Below are 17780 nucleotides of genomic sequence, written 5' to 3' on the forward strand. Positions count from 1 at the left end.
CCGCCCCCCCCAGGAAACAGTACTGGCTGAAACCCTGAACTGAAGTCCTCTCCTCACTGCAGACTGTAGTGATGCTGCAGCTGCCGTGCATCATTTTCCACTTTTCAAAGGAGGATGCTCATTGGTGTGGTTGTGACATCAGTCACCCTCCAGCTGTGGTTCACATTCTCAACACTCAAAACTCTCACAGCAAGTCAGAAAGCATCATAATGACAAACGATGTGTCGGTTAGTTTGGTTTCACACACAGACACATTTATTTAGCTTGTTTCAGAAAGTTCAGACAGGTTAAACCCATGAATAGCAACAGAAAGTCTAAAACAGTGTAAACCAGCACCTGCTCAGAGAGAGAGAGACAACTTAATTTTAAAGGTTTATGTGCATTGGTTTGCAGGAGACCCAGATGCTTTGTGGTGAGGCACCCTAGTCCAGAGTGTAGATGTTCTCCTGCACCGGTCTCCTCATCCGGATCTCATAGATGATGTGAGGAGGTTCTTCGGGGGAAAAACTGGAGCAGAAACACAGGCTGGTCAGATTGATGCAAGCAGGCCAGCACAAACCTAGACAACCTGCCTGCAGAGAAGGTGGTGGACTGATGACCTCGGCAGGAAGCAGTCGATATTAGGTGGTGTAGCGTTAGATTAGGGGTTACTAATGAGGTCGACAGTCCACTGTCTCGGTTGCAATCTGCCATCTTTGTCTGCAGCCAGGTCCCTCTCTTACACAAGCATTTCACTAACTTCATTAATCACATTTGTTGTTGTGCCTGACCAAATGCCTGCAAAATCACTGAGGTTCCCCTCAGCTGCACTTTGTGTTTAACCATTTTAATGCCACGCTGTCAAGCACATGTACACTCAGTGAGATTATTAGGTACACCTGTACAATTACAATCTAATACATTACTGTGTATTCATAGGTGTCCCTAATATTCTGAACTCGTCCATGTTTGTAAATGGGCAGGACTCAGTCACAGGGACACATCTGGTCGCAGCTCAGTCCAGTACAACAGCATGGTTAACTACGACCTCAACAACAAACCTGACCGAGGTCATAGTGTGCGTCTCTGGCAACATTATGAGCTTTATTATAACAGATGCTGCTGCCTGTTTTCATTCTAGGTTATTAAATGAAGGCATGGGTCACAGGTTACAGGTGGTCATTACAGTTTGATCTGTGAGATTTTGTTGAGTTGATAAAGAAAGGAAACAAGTGTGCACAGTTAAGTTGAGGTGACTGAGGCTGCTGTCAAACCTAACACCAGGACTTCTCCACTGCTGGGTGGTGATGGGGGGTAATTTCTGGGTCATCAACATCTGCACTGATGAGAAGGATTTCCATGTTCTGTTGGTTTCCTTTTTAAAACTTAGCAGTGTGGGATGTCTTCGAGCCCGGTTCAAAGAATGAGCGTCTTGTTGAAATTGTTGGGGTCACAGCGACAGTAGATGTATGTTATCGGCATAAAAGTGGAAACTGATATTCTCTGCTTTTAAAAAATTATACGTAGTTATAAACACACAGCTGGGTGACAGATGAGCCAAACCCCCACTCAGCGCTCAGCAGGGCCTCGTCGGGGCCAAGTCTCCAGAGCAGCATCAGATCTCCTCTGTCGGAGGAGGAAACCTCCTCCTTCCAAACCAGATCCCCTCACTGGGTCCAACCCACTGTGTCGTCCTCATGAAGCCATTCAGTGACCTAGAGCTGCAGCCATGAGTCAGTTCACTGGTAGAAAATGAACCGGCAGCTATTTAGAAGCAACAGTCGCCAACATGTTCTGGTTCCACCTTCTTTAACACACTCCGCTTTACATCGCTATACACACAATGTGCTGCTGCCATAACAAAAGCAGAATCAGCCTATAGCTAGTTAGTATGTTAGAGGATGGGGGGGGCTTTTATTTACAGTAGACTTTTTCCCAGTGTCTGACATTCTGGGGATAAACATCAATCAGCTCATCAGGACAGTGATCAGCTGATTGATTAGTGACCCTGCTGGTTGGGTTTACAATCAGTTAGGAGGCTCCTCTCACCTGTCACCATCCTGTAGTTTTAAAAAAGTTTAAGTTGAACTCACCAGCTGGCCTTTAAAGCTCTTCTGTGTATTCCACCTGGAGAAGAACACACTGTAAGATTTGGCTTTAGAAACCATTAACGCTCCAGTGAACCAGTCTACACTGTGGTTCAGAGCAAAGATAGTAGTAATAACTCTTGTACAGATTGTGTCAGTCTGTGAGCAGGATAAGAGGAGAGAACGCACGTTTGAAGGCCAAAATGAGGAAAACTGCTGCCAGGATCAACAACACACTGAGGGAGAGAGAGAGGACAGGAACGTTGATCTGAAGGGATAGCGAGGGTAAAGAGTCCTCCACCTAACACAGAGAGAGAGACAGCTCAGACAACCTTAACCCAGATCCACCCGGCCAGGCGTGAGTGTTTGGAGGTTACCCACAGTGATGGTGTCGGGGCGCAGCAGGGTGGAGTTCCTCTTCAGAAGGTCCAGCTGAGATGACAGCAGGGTTTTCCAGTTCACTACAGGGAGACAGACACAGGGTGACACAGCAGACCAAGAGCAGAACACTGAAAAGACAGCAGTGAAAAGCTGCTGAAGAAACCGCTGTACTGTCTAGACCCACGCTTAGCAAATGTGCTGTTGAAACAAGGCGCAGTCACGTCTTTGCACCCAGTAAGCACTTGGGCTGCACCGGGGATCGGCCTCTGCCACTGCCAGCAGCTCGCTCTTCAAAGACTCATTGCGGTCTGGTCCCTTCAGTTCAGAGCTGCACTTTAAATTCTGCACTATAGTTAATTTATTTTGGCAGTATTTTGCTTGTGCTCCTGCCTCCTGTTAGTTACATTTGAGTTTAATGTAAATGTTAACTGTTTTCTTTCACTGTGGTACAGAATTATTTTCATTAACTATCGTTGTGTTTCAGTGGTAATGACAGTGTTTGACCTTTCTGATCAACCAGCAGGTGGAGATGAGGCTGAACGTCGTATCACCTGTGGAGGCTAACGGGTCCATGATTCGCTGTGTGGTTGTGGTCGTCGTTGGAGAAGGAGAACTGGTGACCAGAGCTGAGAAGGAAAAACCTGCATGATACCAAAGTTCTTGGAGGAATGATTACAGAAAGCAAAATCTATTTTGATCAGATCCAGGGAAGTTCTGCATGGCCTTGACAAATGGAGAAATGTCCTGCACCTGTGCATGTGGTGGGAAAGCTGTGCTCACCTTTGACCACTCTCAGATTCATGATGACCTTCTTGTCGTTAAAGATCCCGTCGATGTCCACCCTGCAGCAGTACGGCCCGCTGTCTGTCCGCCTCACGTTCAGGATGTCCAGGTCCATCTGGCCGTCCAGGACGTCCCCCGTCAGTCGGTACCGGTCCGTCACCTGCAGCACCAGGGTCCAGGTTAGACTAGTGTCAGGCTGGGGTGAAGCCAGGTCATTAACAAAAGTTGTAACAAAATACTGTATATTTATGTCCAATCCCATTTCCTGTTTTCCCCCCTCCCCTCAAAGCAGAGGTTAGGAGCAGTGGCTGAAATCCTCCCCTATGGGACGGCCCTCGAAGACCTCTACGTGCCTATGTGTGTCATCGATAGTTAATAACGACAATTAAGTAAACAGAGGCAACGAGTTGTGCTCAGAAAACTTGAGTCACACAGTGCCGTCTTCAGCCGTGGTGGTTTCACTTGCCTGGTCTTTGTGCCTATGTGTGTCATCGATAGTTAATAATGACAATTAAGTAAACAGAGGCGAGTTGTGCTCAGAAATCTTGAGTCACACAGTGCCATCTTCAGCCGTGGTGGTTTCACTTGCCTGGTCTTTAAGCATCAGTGTGTGTGAACAGTAGAAGGATTGGAATATGTTTTTGACACCAGCTGGTGGATTTGTAGAGGTGTGTAGCATCGGCGGGAGCTAATTGTTGTTGTAGTTAGCCGTACCACTCCGTCTGGAGTCTGCCTCTGAAAACCCTCCGTGTGAGGGGCTTCACAAGTTTTTCTAACCTTCTGCAAAGTTTTTCTGCCTGCAGCTGAGCAGCTTGCACAGCACACCGTGGCCTGGTCTGCTGAAACACTCCCAGTGGCTGAGCAGTAAAAGGTCACCAGTAGTTTCTCCTTCACTTCTACTTTCTGGACTAAGATGAGACTAAAGTGTTCAGAGTTTTGGCCGACTAAAAGTTGATTTAACATAAAACGGATGAGGCTGATTCATTTTGACTAAAACTAACACAGACCTTCGGTCTCAGGACTAAGACTAAATTTAAAACTAGCTGACAAACTTAACTGTCAGCCAAAGTCATGTGATACACCCTGACCTTGGAGATGACTCCATTCTCGTCCGTCTGCACCAGGATGTTGCTGCACCAGAAGGTCCCGCAGCCACGGCCCCAGCAGACCCGGCTGAGGCCGAAGCGCTTCACCGAGTACTGACAGGACAGAGAGGCCACGCCCCCCTCTGGTACCTTAAAAGAGGAAACAGACAAAAAGCGTCCGCCTGCAGCAGAAAGACACAGAGGTGAAGGTGAGTGTAAAGCCCAGAGTTCTGCTACACATGCACACATGACAACACAAGCTGCCCAGTTACACAGGTGAAGCACCTCCCAGTCAGAGGCTTCACCTGTACATGAGCTCTGTGTCCTGGTCCCCCACAGATCTGATCGGATCCACCTGGCCCCACCAGCTGTTAGTGTAACAGATGGATTAGTGAACAGGTGAACGGGTGCAGTCAAGGGCCCCTGGATCAACGCCTCTGTGTAAAGTGACTGGTGACAGTTCCCTTTGGAAAGTCGGTCGACCACAAAGAGAAACGAACACAATCACAGCAAGATTCCAGATGGCTTGTGATGAAGATGAAGGTGGTCAGTCTGAGCTGAACTTCTTCAAACTGAGCATCAGAGTACGTCATGTTGTGATGTCAGAGTTCGTGGTCTGATGTCATGTTGCAATGTCAGAGCTTGCGTTGTGGTGTCAGTTTGTGTCTCACCTGACAGGATGCAGAAGACGATAATGAAGGACATCGGGCAGCAGTGAGGCGAGGCGGCGGCCATCCTGCGAGTGTGTGTCCATTATGCAGCTAGAGGACAACAACACAGTGTGACTGTGTGGGTGGGGGGTGGTGAGGGAGGAGACACACTGTGTTTGTGTGTCTGTTCGTGTGGTTTGATGTGTGAACATCTGCTGCGTTTAACCCATGCTGAGTCACACGCCTTTAGGATTGAATACATAAGTTGGACCAAAAGATTAACTTTTAAATTTAGACGTTGACTTATCACTAAGTAAAACTGTGAATGTTTGCTGGAGTTTTCCGATGTCCCCCTGGTGACAGGCACACGGACACTGACGCTCCTAAATCTGCCCAGATGTCACAGCTCCACAGAGGCTGAGGTTGTTCACCGGGCCTGGCAGCTGTGGAGCCACTACTGGCTGAGTGTGGGTTTCTCAGGAGGAAATCCAAAAGCATTGCCAAACCCCCGGGTTTGAACCCAGTGTTTCTGTCCGCAGATGAACAGAAAGAAAAACTGTGATAACATGTTTTTAAAGCAGGAAGAGACCAGGGTGAACGTGATGGAAGGAAACACAGGACAAAAGCACTTTGTGTTTGTGTGTCTGTCGCTGGTTGTGTGAGATGTCACAGCCACACAACAGCCTCTTTCTTCACATCAGATTCCTCTGTGTGCTTCACTTTGTTTCTCCCCAGACTGACCACGTGACAGTTGCACACTGGCTAATAACAGGCCGTGTTGTGGTTGTCAGCGGTTATCAGAGTCTGCTAAAGTGTTTATCAGCTGCTGTTTGTGTAGCTCCTTTTGTCTGATGCCTCCTGTGGACAGGAAGCGGAGGCCGCTTTAGAGGCAGATCATCAGTGACAGCTGGTATAATATATATTTCAGGAGACGTTCTAAACTGGTTTTACATGTTTATACACTGATCATAAAGGAAAACTATAACGTGGTACCACTGTGTGTAATTTGGCAGCAGGACAATGTGAAATAACTTTGAATTTGTTATAAAATCAGTAAAAAGAGCAAAAATAAGAAGTGTAAAACTCCTCAGCTGAAAATGAATGCGGGTGAATTTGATGTGAGTAAAAACATGTCCTCTGGTCTCAGTTATCACATTTCTGATGCTAATGAGCATAAAAGGTAAAGACAATATTGATCCAATATATAAATATCAAAGATCAAACTGTTCCAAAGCCCCAGGGAGAGAAATCCTGTTGGATCGCATCAGTGCACAGATGATTCACACACAGAGACACAGCTGCTGAGTTTCTCTGTCTGATTTCCCACAACCCCCGTCCAGAGACCAGCAGCACCAGTGAACGTGGTGTCCTCACCGTGATACGTGTGAGTCCAGACCCTGGTCCAGCTCATCGTTCTGTCCACCAGCTGTTAACCCCCCAGTGAGCCACGCCACGCCACTGGGGGGCAGGTTTCCTCCTCAGGGAACACAGGAGGCCGCCTGCTTCCAACAACCGGCTCCAAAGTTTTTATAAGGTGAGGTATAAAGGGAAAATACCAAATACTGTGACCCTCTCCATAATAAACGTAAATCCTCCTGTTACTGAAGACACTGAACATATCTGTGAGTAGAAAAAGGTACTTTTATCAGTGGTGGAAGAAGTACTCAGATTTTTTACCCAAGTAAAAGTAGCAATACCACAGTGTAAAACTACTCTCTTACAAGTAAAATCCTGCATAAAATGTTACTTAAGTGAAAGTACAAAAGTATTAGCATCAAAATATACTTAAAGTACCAAAGGTAAAAGTACTCATTATGCAGAATAGCACATTACACAGGTAAAGTACAAACACTGCATTGTGTTTCTCTCAGTGTTAGTGTGAGTGTGGACTGGAGCTGGTTCAGGACACATGGCCAGGAACCAGCTGCTGAACTGGTCACACACCAGTCAGATGCTGCCGTTCCTCACCTGTGTGGCACAATTACATTCCTTTTACTGCAGTACTCACAGTCCTGCTGCTGATATCAGGAAGGAAGTTGTAGTCAGTGCTGGAAGAAGTATTCATACCCTTATGTAAAAGTGTTAATACCTTGGACAGATTACTGGGCACAGACAGGTAAAAGGCCCCCACCCCTCCTCTATGGCCCCTCAGGCTGAAACAGTGACTGCAAACCAATGCAGCGTTTACAGTTGTCTTCAGTTTTGGTCATTTTGCATCTATATTTAGTCTTTGAACTCAGTTTTGTGACTCTCACACAGTAAATATCAACAGTCTTGCATCCAGAACGTACTTAAGGAAAACTACAGTATTATTAGAGAAAAGTTCTTAAAGTACTTAAAGTAAAAGTACTCTTTGTGTTGCCTGTTTTATTAGTGCTGCATTTGTGTGTATGTTACATTTTACAGCTGTGCTTGTTAAAACCGTGGGTGTTTAGTCTGCAGCGATGCATTGCTCTCTACAGGATCCCATGTTTGTCCTGTGAGAAGCATGGTGTTTGTGGACCGGCTTCCTGTTTGGTTATATTTCCTGTCTTGTGTCACCTCACCTGCCCCAGCTTTACCCCAGTTCACAATGACTGTTCATTGCTTCCACCTGCTGCTCCTTACTCCCTGGTTCTTCAGCCCATTTACTCTCCTCCTTTCCCTCCGTCACATGCTGGTTCGTTCTGCTCACCACACTCTGCCAGTTCGCGTTACTACTGTAAGTTCTGTATTCGTCTCCTGTTTGTTCCTGCCCTGGATACCTTCAGACGGTTTCTCTTTGACTGGTACTTGTATTCTCAGTGGTACTGCTGTCTGAGTACTGGTCTAATAGAGAAGTCATCACCACCATCTGGTGTTTAGCTTCAGTAACTACAGTTCTGCACACGACGATCCCTGTGTTCGATAGATACTGTGTACTGATGTAAGTTGAATTGCATCAATAAATATTAAAGGTAGAACTGTCAACTACACAACATACATTGCATAAACAGCTGCAGAGGTTTTAGGCACTAAAACAAAAGCAGCTGCCAAATGACACATTTTTGATTTAGTGATGATTAATTGTGATGCACGGAGATGTTAGGGCATAGTTGTTTGTGACCTCCATCCATGGTGCAGTAAAGAGAGCAAACCTAAACCAGAGCACTATTTGCTGTGGCCCACCTTTGTCCTCATACCAGGCCCAGGTCTCCTCAGTCCGCCTGCACACAGTGTGTCCAGGTACAGGGCAGGTCATTTGTTCCAGCGTCTTGAAGCGGCTGTCACAATTCTCCTGTGGATTCAGTCCCTGCATGTGGTGCCAGACTGACTCCATGATGCTGAGTGAGGCTGAACAGACAGAGGCTATAATGAGACCACCAACAACCTGAAGCTTTAACCGGACCCCCAGAGCAGGTCCCATCTTCTGTGCAGCTGTTCGATTCAGTGGGAACTGTGTTGGACTGACCTGTTTTATAGTAAATGTTACCGTTTGCAGAAAATTCATTCTAAGCTGGTTGAGTTTGTGGTGCAGGGAACAGCATGTGAATGATTTCACACAGGACCAGTTTAATTCAGGACCCGTTTATTTCTGCCACCAACTGTTTGAAGGCCACGACGTGCTAACCCCTAGATAAAGGAACAAAGCTTAACCTCTCACACTAATGTGGCATATTTGAAATGTATTAAAGCTCCAAACACTGCTTGAGGTTTTTGACAGATATTCACTCAGTAATAGACGACCATGAACCTGTGAACAGAGTTATCTGCAGACCTCCCTCTTATATGTCATTAATTCAGGACAAGACCCCAAATCCTCCCGAATAACAACAACCTGCAGTTATAGGCAGCTACCTCCTTCCACCATCAGATGTTACTGTACTGAGAAGATTTAGGAACCAGTATACTCTGGCTCTTTGAGGGAGTGTTGAGTTTTGTCTGAAATAACCCATAAAAGCCATGACACTGGCCACTTAAGACCATATTTGCATTGCACAGTATTTAGCTGACACTGGCTAATTTCCCAAGATGGAACACTCCATTTACAGTGTATATAAGTAAATAACTGACTAATTTATCTAAAATGGTTTCTAATGAATATCTGAAAATTGTCAGTAATTTTGATTATCAATCATCACTGATTTTCTCTTGAAGAATTAGCTACATTTAAATTAATTTTAGTATATATAATGACCATTATATACAACTTTAAACATCACTACACACAAGTTCTAATACCATTCTAAACCTATAAAACTAATAATATTACTAATGAGGCTGACTCAATAAAGAGAAGGAGAGTTTAAACTTTTTATAAGTTTTATATAGATTTTAAGAGTTACAGCATGGCAGTAAGCAATAAGGCAAAATATCAATATCCTCAACAATCCCTGTTTGATTAGCTTACAACTAAATAAATCAACTATTTCTAATCATCAACCTAAACTATTATACTGATTAAAATCATTATAGTTGCCCCTGTTGGCATGCAAAGTCTTGTTTTCAGAACGGTTGCATATCTTTTCCTGCCAAAATCCAGTTCACTGCCTGTATCTGGACTCCACCCACCGTGATTCAGCTTCATCTACTTCTCCTTTCTCGAAAACAAATCATTCTAGTGGCTGATAAAAATGCAAGAGTCTCACATCTGATCAAAATACACAAATCCCATCTTAACATCTAACTAAACCATCAGAATAACACAGTCACTCAAAAACTGTCAATGCATTGAATTTAAAACATAGATCACTATTATTTTGAATACAAATTACTTTACCAAACATTATCACCGATCAATCAAATCTTTACTTTATGCATGAAGCCATATTTCCTTTTCAATAAACTCAGTGCCTCTTCTCTTTTTCTTTTCCCTTAACACACATCTCTGCCTGCGGTTCCTCTTTTGTGGGGATGTGTCTGCTAACTTCCCTTATTCACAGAAAAGTTCCTCTTTCCTGAATTGCAGTATTGCTGCTGGTTCATGGGCTTACTTAGACCTTCGTCTTGGTATAATTTATGATCACCGTTGTTTCCTTCTGTAAGCTTATAGTACTGTCTTCAGCTGTCATTGCTGTCCAACTCTTGGCTATCCTCGACACAACAAAAGCCACTAACAATATCTGATTTTAAGCAGTGAGAGAATCTTTCACACACCTTTTATATAATCAACATATCCAGTATAGAGTATTCATGAAATTTTAGAGCAGAACCTGGTTATTGTCAGGTGAACTGACAGCTCCTGGTTTGTCTCTTCACCATTTTACTTCTCGATGTTGTCCGACATGAACATCTCCTGTCTTTTCAGGCCCTGCCCCTCCTACCTGCCCTGCACGTACCCCCGAGTTCCCACCACCTGGACATCTGCAGCTCCTACATCTGCCCTCTTCCAGGTTGTGTCCAGCTGATCCTGACCTCAGCCCTCACCTGATTTCTCTGCCTGATAAAAAACCTCCCTGAGGTAAGGACACCCTGCCTTCTACTCATCTTCTGTTGAGTCCGAGTCCAGGCCTCAGAGCGAGAATGTCACAATTACAACAATAAATAAAATATAATAAAAGTAACAGGAGCAAACACCTTAAAAGATTAAATTAATTAATTAAAGCAGATAGAGGATGTTTGAGAGCTATCATGATGCCCCAAAGGTTTGCTGCAGGTTTTTCCAGAAGAGTTGGGTTCCTGCTGCAGATGTCAGTCCCTGAAGGCAGGTTCACGTGGAGCTGCAAAGATGAAATACAACGTGACAGTTTTTTAAGGGTTTTATGGATAAATAAGGCCCAGTAGTTATTATAGCTCTTCTTCATCCAGGATATAGCAGTGAGTGACTGGTACATGGAGTTTGGGCCCCCAGAGTGGAGGTGGCAGCGTGTCGATGGCCACAACAGCAAACGTCTTTCTGCTGCTCCCGAGCATCAGGGACGCTGAGAGAAACATTGCCTTACTCTGGAGTGACCGCAAACTTCATGCACACATGAGCAGAAATCTAACTCCATCTGTACACTTGTCATGTGACGTCACATGTGGTGAACACAGACGCATTGATCCTGTAAAGATTCAGAAACTGTTTAAAACAATCACGATGCCATGACATTTAAGAGGAACTTCCAGGTCACAGACGGTGCAAAAAATAAGCTACATCTACAGAAGTTAAAGATCTACAGTATATTGAAGCAAGTCACACAACCAGGCAATTTTATTTTTCTTTTCTCTAATGAATCCCAGAGTCGACCACAGCGTTACTCCTGCTGCAGACAGATGCAACCAGCTCAGAGGACACTGGGTCCTTCTACAGAAACGGTGGATGTTTGCAGACGCCAAATCCTTTCAGTTGGCATGACAGTCAAATTAAATATATGTTGAATACTTACTGTCCTTTCAAGGCCGCCACAGTTTTTTCATCTAATGTTCAATATTTTAGCCATTTATAAAGTCCCAAGTTTGAGGAATTGCCTTGTCACTGTGTTCGTAAGTGGATTTGTAGCCACGTGTTGGTCATCCTAAAACGCCTCATTCCTGTTACGCTACACAAAACACTTTGATCTTGTAATAATGAACTGACTCTTTAAAGCTCTTCCTGGGTCAACAGGTCACTGGACAAAGACATGTGGCCTGTCAGATGTGTGACTTTATTTATTTAAAATGTCCTGATTTATTGTAACATTTCATGAGAAGCTTTTAGGTCCGTCATTGGTTTGACACACTTCATAGCAGGGAGGTGGAAAAGTGAACATAAAAACTGAATAATTAAATGATTTTGATATGACTGACATGGGCGGACATGTGGTGGCCATTTTGTTAAAACTGTAGTATTTTCTTTTCTCCAGTTTGTCACTGACGTTACTGCTCCTTGGTAACACCAGTAACATCCCTACTGTATGTACACTGATGTCACTGGTGTTCTTGTTTTTTCAGTGATGTGAGTTAATAAATGTAATTTTTACTTCTTGGCTATATTTTGTTTGATTTGTGATGTAGTCAGTTTATAGCTGAGAATTAGTATCAAAAACTTTGTTTGAATATTCTAAAACTGTTTTTGAAAGAAAAAAGTGCCGGGCAAATCAAATAAATTCATACAATGTTTAAATGTACAATTTTACAAAATTGTGCTAAGCTTCAGTCGTGCGGTTGACTGTGCATGCTTGGTGACTTGTGTGTCAGAAAAGACAAGATCTCAGACTGGCTGTCCTGCATGTCAATCAAGTAGCAAATGCCATAGGGAGGATGGATGATACGCTATATATGAATGATTGTTACTTTCGGCTTTTCCTGTTAGAGGTCGCCACAGTGAATCATCACACTGACCATTCGCATGTTAACATTTGGCACGTGTTTTACGCCGGATACATCCAATTTATTTTTGAATGGCACGCGATCTACCAACACTACCTTTGCGATCAACCGGTCAATCGCGATCAAAGTATTGGGCACCCCTGCACTAAACCGTTCTGGTTTACTCGGTCGGTGATACCTGAACCACCTCACGGTCATCCTGCTCCTCCTGATTCTCGGCGTGGGTGTGGCTCCTCGGTCCTGACACTGGGCACGAAGGCCAATCTCGTCCCCGGCAGCCTGCTCCGACAACCCACTCCCTGGTCCACTGCTCCGCTCCTGACTCATCAGCACCAGCCTCCTGGGTTTCGGCTTTCTACATCCCAGTCTCAGTCCCCTTCGGTTCCCAGCCTGACCTCTCTACCAGTTCTGTGTCTGTTTCTCTGCTTTGTATAAAAACTGTTTCCTCTCCACTCTGACTGCGTCTGCCTATGGGGTCCAGTCCCTCATGGGCCGTAACAAAGACACGGCACATGGAATGTTTAATTGTATAAAATAAAGATGTGGTGGATTCATCAGATTCAGAAGTTGGTTAATGTCATAATGCTAAAACCATTGGAAAATCATTGTAACCATCGTTGAGTTTAATTGTGTTTACATTTGCTAATGATTCATCTGGACGGTGGTTGCCTGTTGTAGCACAGTACACTTGTTATATTTTTTATGCTAATGTATTTTTAGACATATCTGAATATTGGGGGGGTGCCCCCCCCAATATACATTATTGTACTCATGGCCTTATTACAGAAGATGTGTAATACCTGACTCTGCGAGTGAGCGTGTCTCCATCAGTGGTCCTGGATAGTCGGGCCACAACTGCTCAACAAGATCTGGATCATGTGGAAAGGCATCCTTTTTGTATGCAGCTGGTCCCTCCCTACAGAATGTGAGGTTCTCTCTCAGTCTGCCATCAGCAAACTTCAGCACCTGAAAAAGAAACAGAGCAACTGCAGCTCTTGGATAAAGGATGATGAGGATGCAGAGCTAGATTGTTAGCGGCGGGGGGTCTTGTTTATAAAGAGACTGAAGAATGAGCAGTGACAGTACCTTTCCTTCCTCCACATGAAGGGCAATAGCGACATGGTCCCAAACATAAAACTGTTGAATCCTTTCAGAAAGTTCTCGAACTCCCATTAGGTTTTCTTGGTGCATCTGGATCAACTCGTACCTGACATAAAAACACTTTCATTAAATGCTAAACATCCGTGTATGAGAGTGATGAATGTCTGTTCCATTTATATGTTTGATATGTGTACACAGTTCTGTGCACCTGCCTCTTTTGTTCTCTGTAAGTAATGTAGGTTGCGTCTTTTAAGCAAAGTCTAAATATAATATAATACAATACATGTATACACATAATATAATACAAATATATTCATATATTAATGTATAAAAATTTAGTAACTGATTATATGAATTCTGAACAAAGTCTAAGCACTTTATATTATCCTGAATTGAGTGAATTAATATAGGTTTCTGTCTTTAATTTGGTAGTTCTAACAAAGAAAGCAGGAAAGTGAAGAAATCTGACAGAACTGGCATCTTGTAACGGGCCACACTGTGCCACCGTCTCCACTGTTCTTCAGTGTGTTAAGCCTACACCCAGAGGGAACCAGTATATCACAAATGGTTCACATACAACTTTTAACCAAAACTCATGTCTTTACACCTCCCCAAGCAGTGTGCCGTCGGTATCTGGATTTGGGATGTTTAGCACATGGAGGCTGAGGACGTCTACTGTATGCCCAGAATGGTTTTCTTGCATCTCACGGTTTGTGATGTTTTAGCCAAAATGCCAAGTCACTACGCACATGGTGGCCCTGTCTCTGCTAAGCTTCAATATGCTGAACACAGCAAGAACCTGTGTACTAAACATGTTGCAGCAGCAACTCGATGTTACCAAAACATTATACAGAGCTTTAGTAGTAGTGTATATTGAGGTAGTACACAGAGTATACAGTACTAGCCACATGTGCACACAGACCATATATGTTGTCTGCACCTCAGGGATGGTGAGAATTTAGCCAAAACACAGTGGTTCATATGTGGCCACATGGTGGCGATGTTGGTGGGATGGGAGGTGACTTCCAAGTCCCTAACTGCATCTATGTTTCCCTCACTTGTCTTTTCCTTGTGTCTTATTCACACGATGCAAGAAGAGAGGAACAGAGGAGACACGAGTCATCCTGTCCTCTGATCCTTCATCTGAAGTGTCCGGTCACCATCTGATTTCTGATAAAGGGCGTGTCTGTCCATGAAGGATGCTCTCATGTTTCCTCACTCATGGCTCCTCCAGCAGCCTCCTCGCTCCTCACTCAACTCAGGAGTCATTCCAGTTGAGCGAGGAACAATGAACAACCCAATAATGGAAGTGGGATTTTCCATAAGATGCATGGAAACGACTCCAGTGAGGAAAACATGGGCCCGGTTCAGAGACTTGGGAGGCAAGATAGGTCTAACTAACGGAGAACTGAAAACCCAGACTTTTCACTTTACCCACGTTCTGCAACACCCCCTAAGTCGATGTAGTGTTGCTGTATGCAGGGGTGTCTGGTCTTTTACCTGTGTGTCTCACACATGGCCTCAGGCCTCCAGATGAAACAACCGTCTCTGTAAACGCAGACTGCGTTTGGGTTGTCACTCAGCAGAGGATACTCTAAGAAAGATTGATTGGCTGGGCTGTGGACCAGTACAGCATACATCACTTCCTGTTTGTACAGGATGGTCTCAAACACTCGCATGACAGGCTGAGCACCGGAGCAAAACTGGAGACAGACAGAAATATTACATGTTGAGAGCAGGAGCATGTTTGCCGCATCTTTTCCAAGACAGAGTCTGAGATGTTTGATCCCCGTATCAGTGTGTAACAGTCTGGCATCGGTTTCAGTGAGATGGACACAATGAGGTTAACAGTTAAAGAGGCAGCTGTTAGACAAGTTTAATATGTGTGCAGCAAAGCACCAGGTCCTGCAGGTTGGAGCACATAGGGTGCATCATTTATCATCCGCTGTTTTTATACAAGTGTATAATAATAATGAACTGCACTATGCACAAAGGGAGTTTCTACCCTTGTCTTGATCTTTGCAGCTGACCAGTCACCCATAAGTCCAAACAGACATATAGTTTAAGTATCTGGATTGTTGCTGCCTTTCCAAATTGAGCCCATTGCTCCCATAGTGCCCCGAGCACTTCTGCTGTGGCCGTTCTTTCTTCATTTGCTTTGACATTTGTTTATGCTGTGGGATTTGCATCACCCTGTGACTCACTGTCTTGTTAATCTCCTGAGCCAGATTTGCTCACATTTAATGCCATTTGCAGAGCAACATTAATTTTTTCTTTCAGTTCAGCTGATTAAGAATGACATCATTACTCTGGACTAATGTAATGTTTCAAAGCTGTAAGAGGCAGAAGCTCAGCTCAATGCCCTTCACTGTGTCCATCTACAAACCTGGGCTCATAAAACAAACACTATCAGACTGGAAAGATGCCAACAGAGGGAAGTGAGAACATTTCTTTCTTGTTTTTGTATTTTGTGTAAATCAACCCTTTATGAATTCTCTTTAACTGATAGGACTTTGACTTAGTCTTACGCAGTCCCTTTCGATCTGTGTCATGAATCAGGTGAGACACATGGAACTCCGGCTTGGGTCCAGGAAACTCTCCTGATTCCTCTCCAGGAGCCTCGTCTCAGCTGAACCAGGAAACTCTCCTGATTCTGGGCCTGCTCCAGTGTCTGGTCGGGGCAGGTCCTCTCCAGGAGCCTCGTCTCAGCTGATGTCATATCATCGGGTCCCAAAGCCAGACTCAACCACACCAGGTTCGGAGAGTCATCACCTGGGCCCCTGAAGCCACCCGGGTCCCTGAAGCCACTGTCCCTCTTGATGCCACGCAGTCCCTTTCGATCTGTGTCATGAATCAGGTGAGACACATGGAACTCCGGCTTGGGGAATTGGGGGATGTTTTCCTTGAAGAGGTACTGGTTTTCCACACCTAGAGCTTGAGCTACCCTTTTCAAATCATCTAGCTTCAAGTGCTGACCTGTAACAAAATGCTCAGTTTTTCCTCTACGGTTTGTTCGTCTCTCCATGGTCTGGAGGAATGTAGATGGAAGTGTCTACTGTCAAATAAACCACCCCAATTTGTTCTTATATGACTTATATGTAATGAAAGTTTTTCCAAATGTCTTTTCTTCTTTTCCTCTCAAAGACGAACCCAGGCCATTGATCCCTTTCTCTGTGTCAGACTTAATTTTATTTGTTGTCGTCCTTTAAATAATGCCGCAGGTGGGGCTTAAGTAAGTGACGTCGCCTGCGTCTGCGCATTGCGACCTGATGCGGCCCCGGAAGCGAGACACAGGAAACAGAAATACTGCAAAATAATAATAATAACGCGACTAAACGAGACGAAATAATGTTATAACACTTCGTTGCATCTCGTTTTGGTAAACGAAAATGAAGAGACATTTTGGCATAGTTTTTATTTTGTAAACCACATTTAGTCTCGATTTTTTCGTCAACAATATTGCATTATACATTTAATTATAGTCATCGTCACATGACCAGCATTTTCGTTGCGTCTCGTCTCGTCACGTGATAAAGGTTCGTTGACGGCGAGTATAAAATTTTTGATATGAGCTGTTCCCAGGAATTGAAACTGAAAATAAATGTAAATTCTGAAACATTTTAAGCCGGATCAACTTTAAAACACAAGTTCCCATAGAAATGTGAATGGACTAAATAACAATAATAAATATCTTTAATGTGTTTTAATGAGGTTTAAAACACATCAGGAAGTGACAAATACAAAACGCCACACTTTTCTGATTTTTATTTGTAAAAATCTTGAAAACCATGGCTGTGTCCGAAACCGCATACTGTGACAGTACGTACTGAAAGAGATGAAGTACCTACTTACTGACCGTTAAAACAGTAGGTACTGTATAGTATGAAGCCTGGTAGTATGAATGAGATTCGGACGTACTACATCCGCCATGTTGATACATCACGTGACATATGTTTTCATAGCAGCGTCTTCTTCGTTGGATAACTCCTCGCCCGGGGCATCATGGGATAGTGAAGTGTCCATCGTATGCACACTGCAAAATCCAACCGGAAGCAGTAGGTCATCCGGGTACTTTTCGCCTACTGTTTTTGGAATACTACGAATCCGGACATACTACTCGCCTCGCCTACTATACAGTATGGTAGTAGGCGGTTTCGGACGCAGCCCATGTATCATCTTCTTCCACTTCACAATTATGCGATACTTTGTGTTGGTATATCAAATGTATTCTATTGGGATTTTATGTAGGTTTGTAGTTGTAATGTGACACAACGTGGAAAAATTCAAGGGGTATGAATACTTTTGCAAGTCACTTTATATATATAAAATTCCCCACTCACTTAACCACATCCAACACATCGCTATGCGCGCGCAAAGACGGAAACAGTTTAGATGCAATATTCCAAAAATATATACATACAAAAGTATTTCTACAGAACGACACTATGGGTTGTCGTTCTGTTGTA

General features: G+C 44.0%; 2 protein-coding genes across 3 annotated transcripts; both read right to left on the reverse strand.

The window, feature by feature from the left end:
• Nucleotides 1-30: 30 nt before the first annotated feature.
• timd4 (T cell immunoglobulin and mucin domain containing 4) lies at nt 31-5093 on the reverse strand. Of its 2 annotated transcripts, none has more exons than XM_020624318.1 (8): nt 4987-5093; nt 4319-4497; nt 3228-3390; nt 2999-3073; nt 2448-2527; nt 2256-2367; nt 2073-2106; nt 31-507 (listed from the first exon to the last, which is right to left on the reverse strand). In XM_020624318.1, the coding sequence occupies exons 1-8, from the start codon at nt 5048-5050 to the stop codon at nt 423-425; spliced, it is 792 nt and encodes a 263-aa protein (XP_020479974.1). In that variant the 5' UTR covers nt 5051-5093; the 3' UTR covers nt 31-422. The 2 variants fall into 2 exon arrangements, with proteins under 2 accessions (XP_020479974.1, XP_020479976.1); XM_020624320.1 differs by having other exon boundaries at nt 414-1410.
• A 4181-nt stretch (nt 5094-9274) lies between these two features.
• LOC109974216 (uncharacterized) lies at nt 9275-16389 on the reverse strand. The gene is made up of 5 exons (XM_020624303.1): nt 15911-16389; nt 14815-15017; nt 13300-13420; nt 13014-13179; nt 9275-10643 (listed from the first exon to the last, which is right to left on the reverse strand). Exons 1-5 carry the CDS (start codon nt 16337-16339, stop codon nt 10615-10617), a joined length of 948 nt encoding a protein of 315 aa, XP_020479959.1. The 5' UTR covers nt 16340-16389; the 3' UTR covers nt 9275-10614.
• Nucleotides 16390-17780: the final 1391 nt, after the last annotated feature.

This window comes from Monopterus albus, unplaced genomic scaffold, assembly GCF_001952655.1.
Source record: "Monopterus albus unplaced genomic scaffold, M_albus_1.0 scaffold325.1, whole genome shotgun sequence".
Lineage (NCBI taxonomy): Eukaryota > Metazoa > Chordata > Actinopteri > Synbranchiformes > Synbranchidae > Monopterus > Monopterus albus.

Bases quoted from the DNA above. Each gene is read 5' to 3' on its own strand.
- timd4 (XM_020624318.1), bottom strand. From the start codon at position 5,050: ATGGCCGCCGCCTCGCCTCACTGCTGCCCGATGTCCTTCATTATCGTC. The intron at 3,074-3,227 runs GTGAGCACAGCT...TTTCCTTCTCAG, and splicing joins GAATCTGAGAGTGGTCAAAG to CTCTGGTCACCAGTTCTCCT. The intron at 508-2,072 runs GTGAGTTCAACT...TTTCTGCTCCAG, and splicing joins AGAGCTTTAAAGGCCAGCTG to TTTTTCCCCCGAAGAACCTC.
- LOC109974216 (XM_020624303.1), bottom strand. From the start codon at position 16,339: ATGGAGAGACGAACAAACCGTAGAGGAAAAACTGAGCATTTTGTTACA. The intron at 13,180-13,299 runs GTACTGTCACTG...TTTCTTTTTCAG, and splicing joins TTCATGTGGAGGAAGGAAAG to GTGCTGAAGTTTGCTGATGG. The intron at 10,644-13,013 runs GTATTACACATC...TCATCTTTGCAG, and splicing joins ACGCTCACTCGCAGAGTCAG to CTCCACGTGAACCTGCCTTC.